Raw genomic sequence first — 21,879 nt, forward strand, 5'->3', positions numbered from 1 at the left:
GCTCTTTATTAGACTTTAAGCTTGTCCCGAGGGGATGTTCTCAGGAAGGATAGAAAAATGTGCCCAGAAGGTACAACAGGCACAGGCTGGCAGGGTGAGGCAGGGCTGGAGGAGCACAAACTTCACTGATCTGTGAGCAATAAAACGGCTTTGTTGGTGCAGTCAGGGTGAACTGGGCACTGCCACATCCTCGCAGACAGAACACAGAATGGGACATTACAGCTTGCTGGGACCTTACAGCTCAACCCTTCCCTGACACGGGCAGGGACACCTTCCACTATCCCAGAACACTCGGGAAAGTTTGTGTTCCTGCTGGCACACTGCTGTGAGCTGCCACAGCCACCACATTAGAGCTCCTTCTCCCATCCAGGAAGTGTGATGGTTAGTCACTTCAGAGTGAATATTATTGCGTTTGTAATTAACCTTTCCCTGGAACACACACATCCATTCCAGCCTTCCTCTTTCCAGGTTATTCCCACCCTCTCAGTCTCCTTGGACTACCCAGGCCCAGCCCTGCCGTCTCCCCTCATGAGGGAGATGCTCCACACTCCAACTTTGTGGCCTCCACCGGACCCCCCTCAGTAGCTCTTTGCCTTTCTTGTACTGAAGAGCCCAGAACTGGACAGGATTGTGAGGAAAGGCGGAGGGAATTGGGAATTGGGATTGTTCTGTCTGAAGAGCAGCTCTGGGGCAGCCTCCTCATGGCCTTCCAAGGCCTGAGGGGAACTTAGAGGAGAGCTGGGGAGGGACTGCCTACAAGGGCAGGTAGTGACAGGACAAAGGGAATGCGCTCAACCTGACAGAGGGCAGGTTTAGATGGGAGATTAGGAACAAATTCCCTGTGAGGGTGGTGAGGCTGTGGCATAGGGTGTCCGTAGCACTCTGGATGGAGGATAACTCTGAAAGCGCCCAAGGCCAGGATGGACGGGGCTTGGAGCAAGCTGGGGCAGTGGGGGATGTGGCTGCCCACGGCAGGGCTTTGGAACCGGCTGGTGTCCAGGGTCGGTGCCCAGCCATGCCTCCCCTCACGCCATGGCCGTCCCTCACGGCTCCCCCCGCACTCCGCTCCACATGGTCCCGCCCGCTCCCCCCGCCCGCATGCGCCGCGCCGGCCCCGCCCCCTCACACGGGGATTTTCCACGAGGCCCCGGCCCGGCCGCACGTAGCGCACGCACTCGAGCTCGCCGCTGGCGCGAGGCGGCGGCAGCCAATCGGAGCGCGGCGGGGGGCGGCGCTGGCCAATGGGCGCGGCCGGGGGGCGGGCCCTGTGCGCGAGGGCGGCTATAGGCGGGCGGGCGCGGAGCCGTTGGGTCTCAGTCAGAGCCGGGGCGGCGGTAGAGGTGCGGCTGCGGAGCGGGGTTGCCGGCACAGCGGTGAGTGCGGCGGCCGCAGCGCCCCGCTCAGCGCCCCGCGGGCCCGGAGGCCGCGGTTCCCTTCTCCGGGCAGCGGCCGCGGAGTCTCGGCCGTCCCCGTGGCAAAGGGCCGGGCCGAGGCTCGGTGGTCCCCGGGGGGTGCAGGCCGCTGTGTGTTCCCGAGGCACCGGCGGGGAAGGGAGGGCCTGAAGCCCGGCAGTGTGCGGGGGTGGGGATTAAAACCGGGGGGTATGGTGGGTCAGGGCGGGGGCAGAGTCAGGGGGATGTGGTGGGTCAAGGCGGGGGCAGAATCAGGGGGATGTGGTGGGTCAAGGCATCCTCAAATGCAGAGTTTAACCTCTTTCTTTTAATCATTAACAGTCGCTGTAGGATTGCGTGTGGTGATTTGGACCTTCCCCTCTTTAGCGGGTGTCCTTCAGCTTCCCATCTCAAATATTTAACGTTTGCTAGGTTTGCATCTCTGCCTGAGGTCTTTTAGCGGGTATTTGAGTGCGGGTTGTCCCAAGGCAGCGCTGGTGGGGAGCAGCCCCTGGATGTGCAGGTGTGGATAAAGAGCTGCCTGCTAACCATCTTGCCTCGTGCAGGGCTGCCAGCGAGGATCCTGGGCTCCCTCCTGCTCCGTTACTTGCCTGCTGAGTCACAGGGTAGGGCCATGGCTCTCTGAGCCTGGCAGGAAGTACTGAAGTTTGTCATCCGAACCCACAGGATGAGCCAGCGCAGTTTCAGGCCTCCATCTTACTAAACGCAGAGAGAGAAAGTGGTTGAACGTGTCTGTGATTTGCTCCCTGCCGGGCATCCTTTAGAACCCGTTGGATGATGTTGTGGAGGTGCATTAATGCCTCGTGGAGTGCAGAGGAGCAGGGTTGGAATGTGCACATTTGTCCAGTTTCAAGGAGTGCTTTGGCAGGGGAATTAATACGTTGGGATCTGATAGAGTGCACTCAAAGGTCTCAGCTTTTTTCAGAGCACTGGTGGTATGAGAGTTACGGTCATGAGGACCTTTAAGTGTCAAGAGAGGCTTCCACTGATAAATGTGGCAGGCCTGTAATAAGACACTCACTAGGGCAGTTATTTCTATGGCTAAACTTTAGTGTTGCTTTTTAAATCTCCATTCAGATGCTTGCAGTGCTCAGCCTTAACCCTGTATTGATTTTAGAGAAGTGTGGCTGCAAGATGGCTCACAAGGACAGGGTTTGGTGGTAGTGTTGGCTATAAAAAAAATATTTGGAAATAATTTTCAGTTGGAGTAATCTCCAGTTGAGAATACTGCATTCCCTGTGAGGGTCAGATGAGGAAGAAGTGCTGATTTCTTAGACTTGAGCTGGTGGTGAAGAAGGTCCTCAGAGCTGGCAGGGTTTGTAAAACTTACTCTTGGAGTAGGTGCTCCTGGGCAGGCAGGCAAGCTGGAGTGTGTGGCTTCCCCTGAAGGGAGACAGTGACCTTGCCAGCAGATTATGCTGCAAAAAAAGGTTTAAGGCAGTGTGCTCGTTAAATACCACCGGGGTGTTTGCGTGTTTGGCAGAGAACAAAGGTCAGACAGTGCTGCTGTGACCTCTCTGCCTTCAGTCAGCATTTCTGTGGTTAAACCTGGGCACACAAGGGCTGACCCTTGTGTTCCAGATGAGTTGACTGATTCGATTGAGGCAGAATACATCGTGGTGAGCTAAACAGCATCAGTTTAACTCTATAGCTCAAAGGGAGAGTTGTGTCTTGAGCTCAGAAGTGGGGAGTTTGCAAAAGGAGCATCAATGATTTCTGGGGTAATAGAGTGCTGTGAAATGCCTCTTTCTGCAGAGGAGGGAGGGACTTGTGGTCCTTTGTCAAGGATGCTTGAGTAATGTCCCGGTGGAAGTTCCTGCAGTGTGTGTTCCTGAAGTGCCTCCTTGGTGAAGGTCAGCAAACAGCTGTAGCACTGCACTGAGAGGTCCTGGGAGCTGGCTGTGCTTTCAAAGAATGAGCCACCTCCAGTTCTGTGGCAAAGCCAAGGTCCTAAAAATGAAAGTAAGGTTTAGCAGGTGCCAGCCTGCTAAAAAGCACTTTTGGATGAGAGGGCATTCTTCCTGTTAGCCATTGCTCAGTGCATCTGCAGAGAGCTGTGTTCGTGTGGGTGGGACTGATAAGCAGAGACTTGCAGGGATTTATTTCTAGCTTGTGTGTTCCCTGATTGAAGCTAGGTAGTGGCAGCATGAAGGTCAGCTCGAAGAAGCTGTCTTGTTTCATATTTTAGTCATATCGTGTGTCAGTGTGGGGGTCTGACTGAAATCCTAGACAACATGCAGGGGCAGGACAGCTGGAAGGGACACAGGGGGAAAGCAAAGGCTGCCTGGGGAGGCCTTTTGACCTGGGGAGGGCAGAGTTTGCTGTGGGGGAGGAACGAGAGTGTGCAGCTGCCCCCTCCCAGACTGTGAACCAGCAGCAGCATTTCTAAGGTCGTGTTTTTTTAACTTTGCAGTAACTGTGGAAGGATTCATGACCATTTCTGTAAACAGGGTTGCCACCCACATTGGCTTGCCAAAAAACCAGCTTCCAGATAGTTCTGCTTCTGAGGCTGAGCTTTCTTCTGTGCAGATGGGCTGGGTTTGGTGCCAGTCGATGCCTTACAGGCATGTGTATGACTTGATTTTTAAAATGTAGCTGGGCTTACATAAGAATCCCCTTACTGCAGTTTTCTGAAGTGGATAAATGTGAGAAGGGGAAAAAAGTATTCATAAGACGTGGGGGATTTTTATTCCTTTTAAGATGAAAAGTTAAGGGGAAAAACTATTCCTGTAAATGCTCAACAGGGTGTAACTATTAATGCAAGTTTTTAATGAGAGCTGTGGCTGCTTCTCTTTCGTCATTGGTTCCGTTTGGCTCCGAGCAGCTGCTGTGCATACTAAGAGCACTCTGTGCATGCTGAGAGCTATTGCACTCTGGTCTCTTGTCAAAAAGAACTCTTAACTGATAGCAGAGGGTTGCTGTTTTGGGAGCTCTTCACTGCTCTGGCATGGTGAGGTGACTTTCCTTTAGATTTGTCATCTGCTCCTACTGCTCTGTCTAGGGTCTGATGATACTGCAGCTCAAGTCATTTGGAAACATCAAGAAATTGTCCCTTGCACATAAGGAAGTGATTATTTTTTTTATAAAAGTCATGGGACACTGGTAGAGCTTTCCCAGAGAAGCTATGGCTGCCCCATCCCTGAGAATGTTCCAGGCCAGGCTGCATGAGCCTGGTCTGGTGGCAGGTGTCACTGCTCATGGTGTGGGATGGTTGAGCTTTATGGCCCCTTCCACCCCAAACCACTCAGTCAGTAATTGTAAGCTCCTTTTCCAGGTACTAAAGATGTCTATCACCAAGATCCACGCCCGTGAAATCTTTGACTCCCGTGGCAATCCCACTGTTGAGGTAGACCTCTACACCAACAAAGGTGAGTCCTCGCTGCAGGTGTTCCTCCCTGGCTTAGAGCTGATGGAGCTCAAGGCAGGCAGAAGTATACAACCAGTTTGTTCTAGCATGGGACTGCTGGCTTCTTCCTCCACACAGAAAACTTGTTGGAACTTGCTGTGAGACTTGCAGAAAAAGCCTCTGCCTCATTCTGTTGGATGAGTTGGATGCCTCATTCTGTTTACTGGGCTCAAGTTGTGGCCTGGGCAGTGCAGGGTTTTTTGGAGGATGCTGCTTCTTACGGCCTAAACTGTGGGAGAGCTGTTCCAAATCCTCCTTCTCTTGGCCCAGCATCAACTGGGATAGCACCTGGAAATTCTGTTCTTGAGCAGCTGCTAATGGCCCTGCTTGTCAATGCTCCCCGCACTGTATGAGAACACTTGAAGTTTAATTCTTCATTTGTCTGCAGTGGCTTTCTGTAATGACACAGTCTTCTGCTGCACAGTTGAATTTTGGGTAATGGTTTCTCCTCTGCCTAAGTACTCGGGCATGACTAAAGAACATGCCTAATTGGGCTTTCACATGTAACATCTTATATTTTTAATTATTGTAGGACTTTCCCTTGGTTTGTTAGTTGTTCATCCCACATCTGATAGGATCTGACAAAAGCATTGTGCAAGCTCATACCGACGTGATTTGGTGGAATGAGCAAACACAATGGCTGTAATACACTGACTAAGGAGCTGATCTTTCTGCCTCAAAAGATTAATGCAGTCATTTAATGAGACTGCCCCCACTAAGCTCTTTGATTTAGTGGGATAAGGGAAAGACTGGAGGCTGAAGTTGGCATCTTGAACCCCAGGCAGAGCAGGCTCCAAGTGTGCAGATTTGCTCCAAGTTCAGCATCCTTGGCTGAAGCAATGGGCTGTCTGGTGGCTCTGCTGTTGCCAGAAGAGCTCAGAACTGCTGTTGACAAAATAGGTCTCCTAATGTCCCTTTTATGCCATATCCTAGAAGAATTTAAGAGCTTGCCTTGCCTGAGCTCAAAGGCAGATCCAGTGACTGAAGCTATCCTTTTTGGAAGGGGAGTGGCTGCCTTCCTTAACTCTTGAAATGCCAGTGGAAGAGGAGGAGTCAGTTTGCTGTTGGTCAGCGTGAGGGAGATGCTGATAAATTGGTGATGCTGTAAATGAGCAGGAAGCTTTGTGGGATCACTGTGTGTGTGAGCAGAGGTGTGCTTTGTGTCCCTCTCCCAGCTGTAGGGCTGGGATGGTGTCTGGCTGGGGGATGTTTTGTGTGATTGAGTGTTTTCTCCTGTTGTGAACAGGTCTGTTCAGAGCTGCTGTTCCCAGCGGTGCCTCAACTGGAATCTATGAGGCTCTGGAGCTCCGTGACAATGACAAGACACGCTACATGGGCAAAGGTAAACCTGGGCCTGGGCACCCAGCACTGCCACTGCTGGGCTCCTGTGCCACTGTCTGTGCTCTGCACAAGGCCTGGCAGCTGAGCAGGACAGACAGGGAGTGACAGCAGTGCCCGTCAGGCGTGGGCTGTGAGCTGGGCAGAGGCACAGCAGAGGTGCTGGCTTGGTTTCCTGGGCATGACCTGGAGGGTGAGTGCCTCCAGCAGTGCAGCTGCCTCGTGCTGCAGGGCAGGGCACCTGCATGGCTGGGTGTGTGGAGCTGGGCACACCCAGCCAGGTGACAGTGTCTCTGGTACAGGGTGTCCAGGTGTACTTTGTTACCCTGCTGCTCTTGCACTGTGTGTTGGTGCGTGGCAGAGTGCAGAGTGCTTTGCCAGTGTTGTAAGGGCATCTCAACTGCCAGCTCCAAAAGCCTCAGTCATCCTGCAGTTAGTCACAAGGTCTTTTCATAGACCAAAATTTTCCAGAGCTCTTAAATCTGTCAGCTCTGGGACTGCAGACTCCTTAGATCCCAGCATGTTAAATCCTGAACCTGAGGTTTTATGCCAGCTCTGCCCACTGTGAATGTGGAGCTCTGCACTGCCAGTCCTGGAAGGTTCCTCTATTTCAGACCCCACAACAGCTACAGCCACTCTGACTTTTTGTCTGCCATTACAGGTAGCCAGGATAGTTAAGTTTGTGTCAGTGGTGTAATATTTTACTTGTCTGGAGACTGGCTGTGCATTCTGAAAAGAACCTAAACCCAGCAGTCACCAGGCTGGCTTGGGAACAAGTATGGGTGAGAAGGAATAGCTGCAAACAAGATGTCACTACCTAATAAACATCCCAGTAGTAATTCCTGTGATTATTCTGAGAGCTTGGACAGTCAGGGCTCCTTCTTGCTGCTCTGAAGGCATTGGTGATGCCTCTGAAATGTGAGCAATCATCTTGACTTTTGGCTGGAAGAGAGAATTATTTTCAAACTTTCCTGCCAGGCAGGTGAAAAGAAGCTGAAATATCTTTTGCCTATTAAGAAAGAACAATTAAAGTGGATAGCTGAATTGAACTTGGAGAGCCTTGTCTTAGAAGATTCATGGCTGTTAATACCTTAACAGAGAATAAATGCCTGGATGACTGAATGTCCCAAAAACCTGAGGCTCTTATGCTGTTTACCCAGGGCACTTTTTCTTGCAAAGAGTAAATGTGTATTTACCTCACTGTGCTAAATGTGTGTGTGCTCAGACCCGTTAAGTCTGATCCTATGGGCAGTTCTTAATGGCATTTAATTAGACTGTGGTTAACAGGCTGTAGCTGAAGGGCTTTGTCAGCTGGGAAATAACATGAGGTATGAAAAAATAATTATCAAATGGGAAGAGTTGCAGATAGCTGTTAGGCCTTTTGTAATAGAAGTCTGCAGACTTAGACCATTTGGAAAAGCAATTAATATTGTTCAGGATGCAGTCAAATAGCATTCATCATTCTGAAGCTTAGGTTTTTGGAAGTCTTCAAACACTGCACAGTAAATAAGGTGATGCTGTTGCAGTGTTACAAAATAGTGCCTGAGCTGCTGTGTGTGTAACTTCTGGGGAAACCTTTTCCCTCCCCTTAAGGAGAGCCCATCCTAAAACCTTCCCTAAATGCTGTGGTTCAGGCCCTTGAGGTTTGGCTGGCAGTGGTGATGGCAGAGTTAGAGACCTGGGTGTGGAGCCTTGCACAGCTCCCTGTGCTCCTTGAGCCCTTTGTCTCCAGTCCAGGCTCAGTGCCAGTGTCCTGCTGCCTGTTTGTGTCCTCCCCTGCATTCCTGTGGGTTGGCTGAGTCCTCACCTTGACGCCGGTGTTTCGCTTCTGTCAGGTGTCTCCAGAGCTGTTAAATATGTTAACGAGTTCCTGGCCACGGCACTGTGCACACAGGTAATGGATGTGCTCCCAGTGCAGCCCTGGCACTCGGATGAGTCTCTGCAGTGCATGGCCTGGCACACTAACCTGGCATTCCTGGAAAGTCCTAGCCAATGCATCCTTCATGCACCTCCCAGTCCAGCCAGGGGCCTCTGTGTTCATCACACCTGGCCATGAGCTCAGCTCGGACTGGGGTAGCATGAGGTGGTTTTCCTGGATGTTCCTGACATCCCCTACTAATCCCTGCATAACCTGTGTGTTGACCAGTGTCTGATTTGCTTGTTCCTTCCAGGTGTCTCAAAAGCTGTTGAGCACGTCAATAAAACGATTGCACCTGCACTGATTAGCAAGGTAGGAGCAATCTGTCTTCTCTTAACATCTCCTACAGGCAGGCAGTGTCCAAACCATCCTCTGGTGGGGTGTCACCTGGGGGGTGTCAGCCTGCGTGTTGGAGTGCATGTGAACAAACTGACCACAGCGATGGTTTTACTTAATTTACTTAATGAGTGCACATCTAACACGTAATGGAACCTTCTCCAGCAGCCTGGTGTTGTAGTGTGCAGGGACACTTCAGCCCCTGGGAGCTGCAGCGGTGCAGCTGGGATACAAACTGATTTATGCTTCAAAGAGTGGCTGAATGATGAGGAGGGGCTGTGTTTTATCCAGGCAGGGTAATTGGAAGGGAATCTGAGAGAATCCAGAAAAGTCTTCTTGAATGAGATTCCTTTGTGCTTTGTGGGCACCAAGCCCAGCCTACAAAGGCTGGTGCAGAGCTGAGTGATAGTGGGTGAAGTGATGGCACAGCCAGCTCAGCTGTCAGCCTCGGGCAGGGATTGTGGCAGGGATTGGTCTGGCCAGCTCTTGGTAGCTGCCCTCGAGCAAGTGTTGGTCCTGCCAGTGCCGTGGTGGGCAGGTGAGGGTTTGTGGGCCTGTGCTTGGTTCAGACAATGTTTTGGTTGCTTCCCTCTGCAGAATGTGAACGTCGTGGAACAAGAAAAGATTGACAAGCTGATGCTGGAAATGGATGGGACAGAGAACAAATGTGAGTGGCTTTTGTGTTGCACTGAGGGGTGAAAAGATAAAGATGGGTCAATAGAATTCTGTTTACCAGAACCAAGAGCCATGTGCTGTGCACTGCCATAATTCAAACCATGGGCTGCTGTTGCTGAGTCTTGATAAAGACACTTCTCTAATCAATTTCTTCCTATTCCAGCCAAATTTGGTGCTAATGCCATCCTGGGTGTGTCTCTGGCTGTGTGCAAAGCTGGTGCTGCAGAGAAGGGTGTTCCCCTGTACCGTCACATCGCTGACCTGGCTGGAAACCCAGAAGTCATTCTCCCAGTTCCTGTAAGTCCCTGGGTGGGGCAGGCCTTGCTTTGACTTTAGCCTGGTGCTCTTGGATCAAACCCTAGAGAAGGAAGAGTGTGAATGTAAGGGCTGTTTACCATGCTCCAACCTGGCTTTTCCTGCTTCCTCCAAGGCTTTCAACGTGATCAACGGAGGCTCCCACGCTGGCAACAAGCTGGCCATGCAGGAGTTCATGATCCTGCCCGTGGGGGCAGAGAGCTTCAAGGACGCCATGCGTGTCGGGGCAGAGGTCTACCACAACCTCAAGAACGTCATCAAGGAGAAGTATGGCAAGGATGCCACCAACGTGGGGGATGAGGGTGGCTTTGCCCCCAACATCCTGGAAAACAAAGAAGGTGAGGATGAGCCAGGTGTGGGAGGAGAGGTAGCTGATAGCTGGAGAATGAACTGATAGCCTGCCCAATATAATGACAAGCAGGATCAATATCAAAGGTGTAGAACTTCCTGCTTTGTCTTTACTCTGCTTCTTATCCTGGCAGATATCCTAAGATGCTCCACTGATGTGGTCAGGTATTCCCTTGGATATCAGTTTATGCAGTTGGACAGGATGGATTTTACTTCAGTGCCTCATTACTCTCATTCCTGTAGCAGCTTAAGGGAACCTTGTGTCCTTCCAGTTGAAAAGTGGTGTGGGAACTTCTGTGCACTGCAGGTGTTCCAGAAGTCAACAGTCAGATCAGTGGAGTTGTTTTTCTGCAGACAAAGAGGGAAAACAGTTTGTGCTCTGCCTGGTTGTGTGTGGGAGGGCACGAAGGCTTGCCTGGGAAGCTGAAGCAGCTGCTGCTTCCATGGCCAAACAGTTCTGTTCAGGAACCTGTGGGAGAGGCAGTTTGACTGTGGGAAGCAAAATACCTGTTCCTACAAACACTGTACCAGAGGAGCTTCCTCTGCCTCTCCAGAAATGGAGCTGCTCACCAGGCAGCAGGACACAAGCTCAGTTCAGTTGCTTTTGACTTTACAGCTGTTGTGTTACTGTGGAGGGGACTGGTGACCTGCACTGCCTTTTCTGAGGGTGCTGAGGCAGGACCAGCAGTTGTGCCATTTCTGAGTCCCAGTGTCACATGCAGCTTTGCTGGGTCTGCACCCTTGCAGGCATCAGTGGAGATGACCTTGAATGACAATTACATTCCAATTTTTGTTGCTGGCAGCAGCTGCTTTTGCAGATTGTGCTACATTAGCATATTACAAAACACAACCAAACCCACACAAAAAGAACCCAAACAAAAAACCAACCCAAAAACAAAAGAAAACACTTGATCTAAGCTTTCTGCTGCAAACAGAGCCCAGCTGATCCCAGCTGCTCCCCTGTAACTCAGGGTGGTTGGGACTCTGCCAAAGAGTTCCACAGTGGGCAGTATCCAGAGAGTTCTGCTGGGTGGTTCTGTCCCCTCTTGTGCAGTAAATGTGCACGTGGAGAGCAGGTGGATGCCAGGAGGGGTCTCCTGTGCAGAGGCAGGCTCCAGCTCCCTGCTGTCAGGGTCTGGATGCTCCAGACTTCCATGGTCAACACCTGCTCTGGAGCTGAAAGGGATTAGAGTGCAGGCACTGCTTCCTGCCCACGTGCATAAAGTTGAAAGAGGATGTGGTATCACCTAGTATTAAGCTTTCTGGGCTGACATGTAGTCCTGCCTGAAGAGATTAGGAATCCCATAATGGTGTCTCAAGGGTATTACAAGCTAAAAGCAGTGTTACAGTAATATCTTGCTCCAGTCAGTTCAGAAGTGGGAGAATTTAAGAACCTTTTCCTTGGGGCTTTCTGAAGGGCGAGGGAGATTCTTTGCCAAGTGAGTGTGCTGCTGGGCAGTGAGAGCTGTGGGGCTGGGCTGCCTGCAGGCACTCAGCAGCTGCTGTGTGTGTGTTGCAGCTCTGGAGCTGCTGAAGACTGCCATTGCCAAGGCTGGCTACACTGACAAGGTGGTCATTGGCATGGACGTGGCTGCCTCCGAGTTCTACCGGGATGGCAAGTACGACCTGGACTTCAAATCCCCTGATGATCCCAGCAGATACATCTCTCCTGACCAGCTGGCTGACCTGTACAAGGGCTTTGTCAAGAACTACCCTGGTAAGTTGCTCTTCAGTGAAGAAGGACAGTGGTGGTGGTGAATTAGGGTTGGTTGCTGAAGGAGGGAGTTGGTGTGCAGCCGCTCTTACAGGAGAGATTGAGCAGAGCTCCTGCCTGACTCAGGGTCTCAGGAATGTTCTGGGAAGTGGGTAGCACTTGTCTGCAGCACTTTGGTGCCACTCACCCAAGGCAGACCATTGTCCTAAAGCTGCTGTGTCCCTCTGCAGTGGTGTCCATTGAAGACCCCTTTGACCAGGATGACTGGGGTGCCTGGAAGAAGTTCACTGGCAGTGTCAACATCCAGGTGGTGGGTGATGATCTGACTGTGACCAACCCAAAGAGAATTGCCAAGGCTGTGGAGGAGAAGGCCTGCAACTGCCTCCTCCTCAAAGTCAACCAGATTGGCTCCGTGACAGAGTCCCTGCAGGCGTAAGTTCTGCCCTCTGGGCCAGGCCAGGGTGGGGTTGGTTTTAACTGGATGCACAGAGCAGAGTCCTGTGCTGCCCCTTGGCAGTGCCACTGCAGCAAAGGCTGCTGGGCACAGGGCATGGTGTGAGCTGCTTCTCTTGATCTCTTGCAGCTGCAAGCTGGCCCAGTCCAATGGCTGGGGTGTGATGGTGAGCCACCGCTCTGGAGAGACAGAAGACACCTTCATTGCTGACCTGGTAGTGGGTCTCTGCACTGGCCAGGTTGGTACCTGCAGCTGCTGCAGTTTGGCTCTTTGCTTGATGGGATAATTTGGGGGTGAGGCCAAAGCCATGGTGCACTGCACTGCCTCTAGGGGTGCAGATTTGCTGGGTCTGTTTGCAGGGAGCTGATTTGCTAATGGAGTGTGACAAGGAGCACCTTATCTTTTGCAAACTCACCTTTAAACAGCAATGTCAAAGGTCTTGGCTGTACTGGGGTTTCCTGGTCCTGCAGCTGATGGCAAATGCTCCCAAGACCTGTTGTGTTTGTTGTGTGGATACTGAGCTTGATGCCCAAGCAGAGCTTGTGATGATGCTCATTACTCTGGGCAAGTTTTGTGTTGGCACTTGGAGTTCTTCCCTAACTTTGTGATTTCCCTCAGATCAAAACCGGTGCCCCATGCCGATCCGAGCGTCTGGCCAAGTACAACCAGCTGCTGAGGTGAGCCTGGGGCTGGGGAAGGGATCCATTCTGCTTGGGCTGTGCCCCTCAGAAACACCTGCAGCACATGGCTGAGAGGAGCTGGGTGGGTGAGCTCCAGAACAGATCACACCAAGCATCCTGTGATGCTGGACTGAGACATTGCCCTCTGTGCACGAGGCAGTTCTCTTGGCAAGCATCTCAGACATTTGGGTTGTGTCACTCGTGTGGCACTGCCCCACTGTGCAGGGGCTTGGTGGGAGCTGCCTTGTGGCTGTAGGACCTCCAGGCCCAGGTGGGTCGGGTGTTTGGGGGCCAGGTGTTCAGTGAGAGACCTGTGCTAGTGCAGGGGTTCTCTGCTGGCTGCTGACACCCTGTGCTCTCTGTCCTTCATCAGAATTGAGGAGGAGCTCGGCAGCAAGGCTCGCTTTGCTGGGAGGAACTTCAGGAACCCTCGTGTCAACTAAGTGTGGAAGAGTCTCCCCTGTTCTGGTTCAGCACTAGATATTGACTTAGATCACAATTACCTGTACTAGAAAGATAAGGGCAGCTGAAGGAAAAGACCAGTCTGCAGGTCCTCTTATCATCTAGATGATCCCTTCACCCAGTGTTTTCACCAACTCTGGTCTGTTAATTGTAATGCTCTGCTGCTTCTGTAGAACAGTCCTGGGGGTGTTCTGTGTACTTAACACCCTCGGGGGTCATGACATTGTGATTCTGGGCATAAACACTTCAGTTCCCTTCTCTGTCTCATCTTCAACGTTTGGAGCTGTGTGATTTGCAGTGCAGCAAGAGGTACCTGCAGACAGACAGTAGTGTTTTTACATGTGATAAATAAAAGCATCAAACAACCCAACACTGTGTGTGGCTTGGAATTATTTGAAGGAGTTTGGGGAGCAGGGATTCCCACCTTTGCATCATGGAGTCTTGAAATGTGGAATTATTTGAAGGAGTTTGGGGAGCAGGGATTCCTACATCATGGAGTCTTGAAATTGTTTATGTTGGAAGGGACCTTAAGGCTCATCTTGCCCTTTTTCCCAGGATTTGGCAAGAGTTTTTGGGGTGTCTCTGTGCCCATGGTGGTTCTGTGACAGGGAGCAGAATTGTGACCTCAGCCCATTCCCAGACAGGAAAAAACAAATTATCACACAACTGAGGAGAGGATGTCTAAGCCAGTTCGTGCTGTTCTTTTCCGTAGCGGCAGATCGGTAAGAAAATGATTAATTTCCGATCCGTTAATGACTCTCGCGGCGCTCAGCGCTGCCCCCCGGTGGTTTGTGCCTCGCACTGCACCCGCACCGGCCCATTCTGTTACTGAACATTTGGGATCCTGGCCACGGTGCTGCAGGGCCCCTGGCACCAGCTGCCGTCAAGAATCTTCTCATTTCTGCTGTGGAATAACAGGGAAACGACCTTCCCTGGGCGCTTGGCAGCTGTGTTTCCTTAGGAGCTTTATCTCCTTTGTCAGGCTGCTCTTGAGAAGAGCTTTGCTATAAATACCAAATTTAGCAGCCCCAGCTCAGCACCGGGCCAGGGCCTCCTCTCCCACATTTGTCCTTTCCCCAGGCCTTGCTCTGAGCTGGTTCACTCTGTGGCACATTTGAAGCCCACTGCACTTTTCACACTTAGCTGATCTCTGAATTAGACCTGCTAAATGAATAAACCAGCTAATTACACGCAAATCCTATAAAGGGATTTTTCTTCTCTCAAAGAGGCAGCTTCTACTATCTGCAGAATGGTTTAGGAAGCTTTTTAGCAGAGCTGTGTTCAGGAGCACGAGTAGGGCTGTTCCTCACCTGGCACTTCAGTAAGTGAAGCCAAATGCTCAACCCCCTTACCTGGGCCTCTATTTGCACCTGGTGGTTTTCTTTTAATAAGCATCAGAAAGCAAAAGGAGCTGGAAAATCAGGTCACTGGTTGCCATAAATCGCCCAAAGCCCGAAGGGCGGTGAGGCTGTGATGGAATGAGTGACATGAGCAGGGCCTGTGCTCGTGTGCAGCCACATCACTGGGGGAAAGCCTGGAATCCTGGAATCCTGCTCTGCTCAGGGGAAGAGCTCAGTGCCAGCTCTGACAAAAGCCCTTCCACTAACGCTGCAAATGGAGCCGGGCATGAATTCATTATCGTTCACACCTTGTCAGAGCAAGGTGGAGAGAACAGCTCCAGGTCAATTACCAGGTGTGTGGTGCCTTAAAATAACCAGGAAAGGGCAGGGCTGGAGCATTGCTTGGGCTGCACAGCCCGGAGCTGGAGCCAGCTGCCACTGAAGCGCGCTCCTCCTGCGCTGGATCAGTCCTGCCGTGCCAGATGCTGTGCTCACCTGTCCCATCAAACCCCTCACAGAAAGCTTTCAAGTTCAATCTCAGAGAGTATTTGGGCCAGATCAGCAAGGTGCTTCCAGCTGCAGCGGATTCAGGCTCTCCCTAATGAGGCTGCAGCGTTGAAAGGAGTCCCTTGCAAAGGAAGAAAAGAGCCCTGAGCGGGGAAGTGCTGGAACGTGGGGCTGGGGTTTGTAGATAAGGATTTTAAGCGTGTTAGAGAAAAGTGAATGATTGGGAACGCTGTGTGTGTTTGGAGTGAGGGGAAGAAGTGAATAGGGAACAAGGTTTGATTGCTGAAAATCAAGACCTAAACCCGCAGTGCTGGAGAGGGGGGGAGCTGTGTCTGCTCCTTAATCAGGGCTCAGCTCCTGCTGCACAGCTCCTCACCTTTCCCTGCTGTCCCCACGGAGTTGGACTCGAAAGGCTGTGCTTTATAACAGAGAGCAAATGTGGCACAGCCAGTGCCTTTATTACTGCAATAATTTGCAGGGATGGCACTCCTTGGAGCAGAGGAGGCATCAGCTTAGCAAACACGAGCTGGGAGGCTGCTCTGAGAATAGCAGCCAGGCTTAAAAGCAGAGCTGTGGTGACTGATGGGCAGGGGGAGAGGCAGGAGCTGCTTTGGGAGCTGTTCAGGAGCAGGATTTATAATGGAGTGATGCAAAGGAGTGCAGTGGGAAAGCTCTCCCATTCCTCCTGGCTCTTTCTAGATGTGTAGGGGTGCCTTTTCTGCCTTGTAGCCCAGCCTGCTCTTAGCACTGACTCCCTCATGTTGGTTTTGAGGTCTGTTCCAGGCCCTGTCCCAAGGAGTTTGCTCTGGAAGGAAGGAATGTTGCCATCCCTCAGCGATCTTGAGAAACCAGATGATTCAGCATTTGGCTTTCCCTGGTGCGAGTCAGGACATCCCTCCTGACCTTCCCTCAGCAGCTGAGGCTGGGGCTGAGCCCTGCCAGGACACCCAGGGTGGCAGTGCCACTGGGACAGGGCTCAGGGCCAGCCCTGCCTGCCCCCAGCAGCTCTGGGGCTGTGGCAGCACTGAGAGCTGAGCCAGGCGCCAGCTCCCTTGGGAAGCTGTGCTTGCTGCTCCTTGGTGTGGCAGGGTGAAATGATTTCCCTGCAGATAGGAGCTGTGGGTGGCTGTGGGAACAGGAGCCTGGCTCCTCTGAGCCTGGGATGGGGCCTCTCCCTGCAGCTGCTCCTGGGGCACCGGGCTGGGGCTGGGGCTGTCCCACCCTGGGGAGCCCAGGTCTGGCCCCTTCTGCAGGAAAAAAAACCCAGAGGGAAGCAGGTGCCATCAGATCTGGTGCATTTGTGCTCCATGGAGAGACACCCTCAAGACTGGAAGTGCAGGGTGTGGAGAAAGGGAACAAGGAGAAGAAATAAAGCCAAGCCAGCTGCAGACCTCAGTTCTGCTAGGAAGGCCTGGAGGTGAAAAAAGAAGGAGGAAAAAAAACCCTCAAAAATAAAATAAAAAAACAAGGAAGAGAACTGAGGAATGGAGGAAGAAAAGGGGTTGAATAAAGAACTCAGATGATAAAAATGACAGATACAAAACAAACTACGAGGAAGAAAATAATCACAATGCCCAGATGACTTCCTTGTGCCGCACTTGAAGTGAGCGTGTGGTGAAACCTCCGGCCTGGAGCAGAGGCACAGGCACAGCTCTGCCTGGAACCACGCATTTAATCATCCAGGTGCCAGCTGCAGGCTTCAGTTACAGCAGAGAGGAGGAATACGGGCTGATTCTGCAAAAGAACCCCTTGGAGGAAGGCCAGGCAAGATGACACCGTGCTGCCAGCAGTGTCTGAGGAGCACCCGGGGCCAGCCCCGGTCACTGTCCCCTGCTGCTGGGGCTGGCAGCAGGCCCTGGGCTGCCTGTGATGGGCACAGGGTGGAGGGTGCCCTAGGAAGGAGCCAGGAAAGCACCTGGGCTGCAGAGTGCTCCCAAGGGGACCCACAGGGCAGTGCCCCCAGCCCTGAGGCTGTCCTCAGCCCCCAGCAGGAGGGATGGGGGCTCCAGCAGGCACCAGGGCTCTGTGGTGCTGAGCACAGCCTGAGTGCTCCTGCCCAGCTGCTGGGGTGAAGGGTGTGGAGAACAAGGGGAGCCCAGGAGTGAGCCCTGCTCAGCCCTGGAGACCCTGCCTCTGCTCTGCCCTTCATTTCCCTGCTGCTCACTTGTCTCACCTGTCCCCAGGCGTGGGTGACACTTCCCAGGGCGGTGGGGAGGATTCCTCAGTCGGTTTTGTACAGAGCTTTGAAGATAACAAGTGCTGAGGGGAAAAAAGAGATGGTGCTTGAAATGGAAATGTTCCCATTGCTGCGGCTCTGTTTGCTCTCCCTTCAGAAAAGGCCATTCAGAGGTGCCATCAAAGGCAGCAGTGTTGCAACAGCAGGGAAAGAGCAGCTACCAGGGGAGGTGGCAGCCAGGCACCTCCTCCTGGAGGAGCAATTTGCAGTGGGAAGGACAAAAATGCAAATCTGAAATCAATCCATCTCTCCCTTGAATGCTTTGGGCATTTTTAAGAGCTCAAAGCCAAGCTGGTCGCTTAGGACAAGAAGCCTGGGAATGCATTTCGTGCTCCTGCACTGGAGGAGCAGTGGTGCATTCACAGGGGCATGCAGAAGGTGCCAGCTGAGGAGCCCAGGCAGCTCAGCAGTGCCAGGGCAAAGCTTTGAACACCCAGAGAGCAGCAGGCCAGCCCTGGCAAACAGCCCCTGCTCTGGGCTCCTTCCCTGCCCTGGATGTCACATTCAGCTGCTTTGACATCTGCTTCTATTGTGAGGGCTCAGCCGATAATTGATCACGAGCAATCAATTGATACGAGCTGTGAGGAATGCAGAAATGAGCCAGCTCTGTGCTGTGCTTGTGGCTGGCTCTCTAGCAGAGCCCAGGAGCTCAGCAGTATTGGAAATACCCCTCTTTGGGCTGGGTGAGATCCCCCTGGATCTGCACCAGGCAGCTTGTCCTTGTCCCCTGCATGGCCTGATGGAAAACTGCTTTGCTGCTGGGAAGGAGATGGAGAAGCCTCGAGATTTGGGGTGTGTGGCATGGAGCTGGATGTGAAGGGGGTTGTGAGAGTCAATGTGCCTGAGCTCAGTGTCCAGTGGCTGCTCAGACACGAGCCTGGAAGGCTGGAAGGTGAAAAGGTACCAAAAACCACAACAAAACCTCACCCCAAATCCTCCTGTGCTTGGATCCCTTTTCCATCTCCCTGCTTCAAAGGGCTGCAGCCAGTTTGTGATGTTGGTACAATCCAGCAGCTGGCTGGGGCTGAAAGCAAGTTAGTTCCATTTCATTTGTTTAGCAGGTTTTTTTATCTGGTATGCAAATCCCAGAATGGGCTCCTGTGCCTGTCCCTCGGTGTAAGCAGGATCCAGAGCTGACATCAAGGGGTGATGCAATTAATCCCACTCCTGAGGAAAGACTCATTAGTCATTTGCAGCTTCAGCACTGGTGCCTTTCAAGGTGCACAAATCTCTCGTTAGACACGTCTCATGTTCTGCAGATGCCATTTTGTCCCCTCTCCACATGCACTGGAACATGCCCAAGTTTACAGAAATGAGAGGAGCGATTGTTAGGGCTGAAATTTTTTTGTTCCCTTTCAATGGGATTTTTTTCCCTTCGCACGGCGCACATCCTGGGCTTTGATAAATGAGTCTCACCAGACACTGTGGTAAGCCAACCTCTGCTAATATTCATTATGCAGAACCCACTAGGAAATGGTCTGAGTCAGGGAAATTGAAAACCTTTAAAAGATTAAAAGGTTTTAAATTTTTTTTTTAAATATAATGAGGAAACTAATTTATAACATTTTACATTTCCGGGATTTAAAATATTCAGAATATTAAACCCAGAAATTTTGTGGTGGTATGTGCTGCGTGTTAGAAACCTGAGAATAGGAAATAGAGCTTTTCCCCCCAAATTCCTGAGCTGTTTGGGAGGTGTGCAGGGACAGGGTTTGCTGGTGCACTGGGTGGGGTTCATGGTTGGGCTGGGTGAGGTCAGAGGGCTTTTCCACCTCCATGGTTCTGTGACCCGTGCTTCAAAACTTCCTGGCAGAACAGAAGGACTGAGCCAGTTCAGAGTCAAGAGACTTCTGGGTGGCAGGAGGTGTTGGAAGGTGGCTGAGGGGGCTCAAGGACCTGCAGGAGCCCCCGAGGTGGGCTGGCTGGGCACGGCTCCCACGGGCTCCCTGCTCTCCTTCCCATCCCCTGGCACTGCCAGGAGCTTCTCCCTGTCCCACGGGGACACCAGGAGTGGCTGTGCCAGGGTCCTGCCAGCTCTGGGAACTTGTTCCTCCAGCCTGGAGAAGTTGCATCAGCCCAGGGAAGAGCTCTGGGCTTTTCCACCGGCTCTGCTCAGCCCCTGGCACTTGCTGCTCCCTCCAGTGGGTGTGAAGGTGCCCAGAGGGATTTAAATCTCATTTCCATGACTTCTGCTTTCATTGCAACCCATGCAGCCACTTCCAGACAGAGATCTCAGAGTCCAGGAGGAGTTCACACACATCCAGAGCACTGGCCTCCGAGTGGGACGAGCCTTCCAAAAATTCCCTGGTAATACCTGTGGAAATGAGATTTTAAATTCCTGAGATTTCTACAGTAAACAAAACAAAGCAGAAACCCCCCAAAGCAAACAGTTTTCGGCTAAAGGGCTGGTATTCACAATGGCAAAGGGAAAGAGAGAATATAATCCTTTTTTGTGAGTGGAGTTAGGTCATCTGTAAAAGCCTCTCAGAATATTATCTCCCGAGCTAATCGCTGTATTGACATTTGCCTGTTTCATTAGAGCTGAGTTTTTACTGCATTGCTGAGGTTACAACCTGGCTCATCTGTCATGGTCAAGCACTGGTTTGTAATTTCATGACTGGAGAATTAAAAACCAAAAAAACCCTCCATTATTTTAACTAGCTGGGCTGAAATGGTGTTCACAAAATCCTCAGTATTGGTGTGTTTTGACTTCATAGTTCCTAGTTAGATTTTTTTCCTCGTAGATTTTTCTTTCAATCAGTTGGAAAAATGTCAGTTATTAAAAAAAGAGCCATGCTGAAGCGGATTTGTAAAGAGATAATTAAAAAAAGTTAAATACACCACATACACTGCCATATGGATGTCAAATAAAATAGGTGCAAGGGTTGGCAAGGGGAGGGAGAACCACTGTGGACTTTTGCCACTGTTTGGTTTTGCCCCCCTGAAATGAAGGAGATGGAATGGTAACAGGTGAAACGGGGTGTGAAATTTCCGTGACGACAACAACCACAACAAAACCACAATAGCAGTAATAATTTGAGGCTCCTGCTGCTTCCTTGCCTCGCTGGATCTGGGGGTGCCCAGAAGAGCTGAACCCCGTGACCGAGGGCCCCAAGGCCAAAGGCCTGGCAGGGTGTGGGAGTGGGGAGCGAGCAGGGGCAGGGACAGGACGGGGAGCCTGGAGCGCTGCAGAGCCACAACACTCAGCAGAAACTGCTCAGATCCTCACAAATATCCCGGGGTAAGGAGCAGGAATGTGAGCATTAACGTTCTGTGTGGGTACCCCGTGTGGCACGCTGGAATTTCGGTGTCTCTGTGGATTTTGGCCAATGAGGCTTTCTGCGTGTCGGCAGTTCCCAGCTCCCGGGAGCGCTGCGAGACAGAGGCACAGAACACGCAGAGATTCACACTCTGCCCTGCCAGAGCCTGCCAGGCTCTCCCAGGGACAACCTGCACCAACATCAGGTGTTTTACACCCAGAACACAGGACGTGCCCGCTCGTGCCACCAGCGACCTCTCTGCACTTGGGTGTGAACCACAAAATTCTGCAGTGACCACGCAGAGGAACAAAGGTCTCCTCAGCAGCATCTGGGCTTCCTTGATCTTCCTCGTGTTAGCTAAACCCCGTGGCTTTAGCTGGGAGAAGATTATGGGACAAGCTCTGTGGCTTTGTTTATTATTGTCCACAGGGAGAGCTGCATCTTTGCCAGAAAAAAAAAATAAATAAAAAAAAGACAACCCAAAAAAAGCAGCAGCTTCAAGTGCTATTCCTGCAGCAATCCCCTGGCTACGAACCAAACTCATAATTGGATCACTTGGTGGTGGTGAGAAGATGTGGCTTTGCCTGCTAGGACTGGCTGGGAATAATTTTGGGGGGTACAGATGTTTATTACACAACAGAATCCCAGACTGGCTTGGGTTGGAAAGGACCTCAAAGCCCAGGCAGTGCCACCCTGCCATGGCAGGGACACCTTCCACTGTCCCAGGCTGGCCTTGGGCACTGCCAGGGATGCTCTGGGCACCCTGTGCCAGGCCTGCCCACCCTCCCAGGGAACAATTCCTGCCCAAAATCCCATCCATCCCTGCCCTCTGTCCCTCCAACCCTCTCTCTCCATCTTCCCTGCAGCTCCTTCAGGTCCTGGAAGGCCACAGTGAGGTCAGCCCAGAGCTTCTCTTTTCCAGGGTGAACAGCCCCAGTTCTCTCAGCCTTTCCTTGGGCCCCATCCCTCTAATCAAGGTGGTGGCCTCTGCACTAGGATACACACATTAAACATATATTTGTGAGGTTATCCCCCCCAAGAGTGCTTGGGCTTGTTTAACAACAAAATCTGGCATCAAAATCTTGTGAGTAAACATTTCTAATCCTTGTGTGGCCACTCCCTCACCAGGGCAGAGGAGAGGAAAGGGGAAGAGAAAGGGGCAGAGGCTGCTGTGGAGAATTTCCCCGTCACAGAGAGAGCGACTGGGAAAAGCTGAAGGCAAACCTGCCACCGTGGCAATTCATGGAGATTTCAATGCAGACATCCAGAGGCCAAGGAACATGAAATTGTAATTAGTGCAGAAAATAGGAGATGGAATGGGGCTCTATCAAGGACAGCCTAAGTGCAGCTCTGAGATGGCTGTGTCAGCCACTGAGCTGATGTGCATTTCCAGACCTTATCTAAATGAGTTATTAGAACACAATCTGCTCCGGGTCTCACCCTCCGGTGGTAATGCCCCTGAAGTTGTGCTGGGGATA

The 21,879-nt window shown here is 51.8% G+C and overlaps 1 protein-coding gene across 2 annotated transcripts; it reads left to right on the top strand.

Moving 5' to 3' along the window:
- Positions 1-1,220: 1,220 nt before the first annotated feature.
- Positions 1,221-13,428, top strand: ENO1 (enolase 1). Of its 2 annotated transcripts, none has more exons than XM_041460244.1 (12): positions 1,221-1,373; positions 4,687-4,780; positions 6,065-6,160; positions 7,992-8,050; positions 9,008-9,077; positions 9,249-9,382; positions 9,516-9,738; positions 11,268-11,465; positions 11,693-11,894; positions 12,046-12,154; positions 12,535-12,593; positions 12,970-13,428. In XM_041460244.1, the coding sequence occupies exons 1-12, from the start codon at positions 1,242-1,244 to the stop codon at positions 13,037-13,039; spliced, it is 1,446 nt and encodes a 481-aa protein (XP_041316178.1). In that variant the 5' UTR covers positions 1,221-1,241; the 3' UTR covers positions 13,040-13,428. The 2 variants fall into 2 exon arrangements, with proteins under 2 accessions (XP_041316178.1, XP_041316177.1); XM_041460243.1 differs by lacking the exon at positions 7,992-8,050 and adding an exon at positions 8,328-8,386 and having other exon boundaries at positions 1,222-1,373.
- Positions 13,429-21,879: the final 8,451 nt, after the last annotated feature.

Source organism: Pyrgilauda ruficollis, unplaced genomic scaffold, assembly GCF_017590135.1.
Source record: "Pyrgilauda ruficollis isolate IOZ18807 unplaced genomic scaffold, ASM1759013v1 scaffold141, whole genome shotgun sequence".
Classification (NCBI taxonomy): Eukaryota; Metazoa; Chordata; class Aves; order Passeriformes; family Passeridae; genus Pyrgilauda; species Pyrgilauda ruficollis.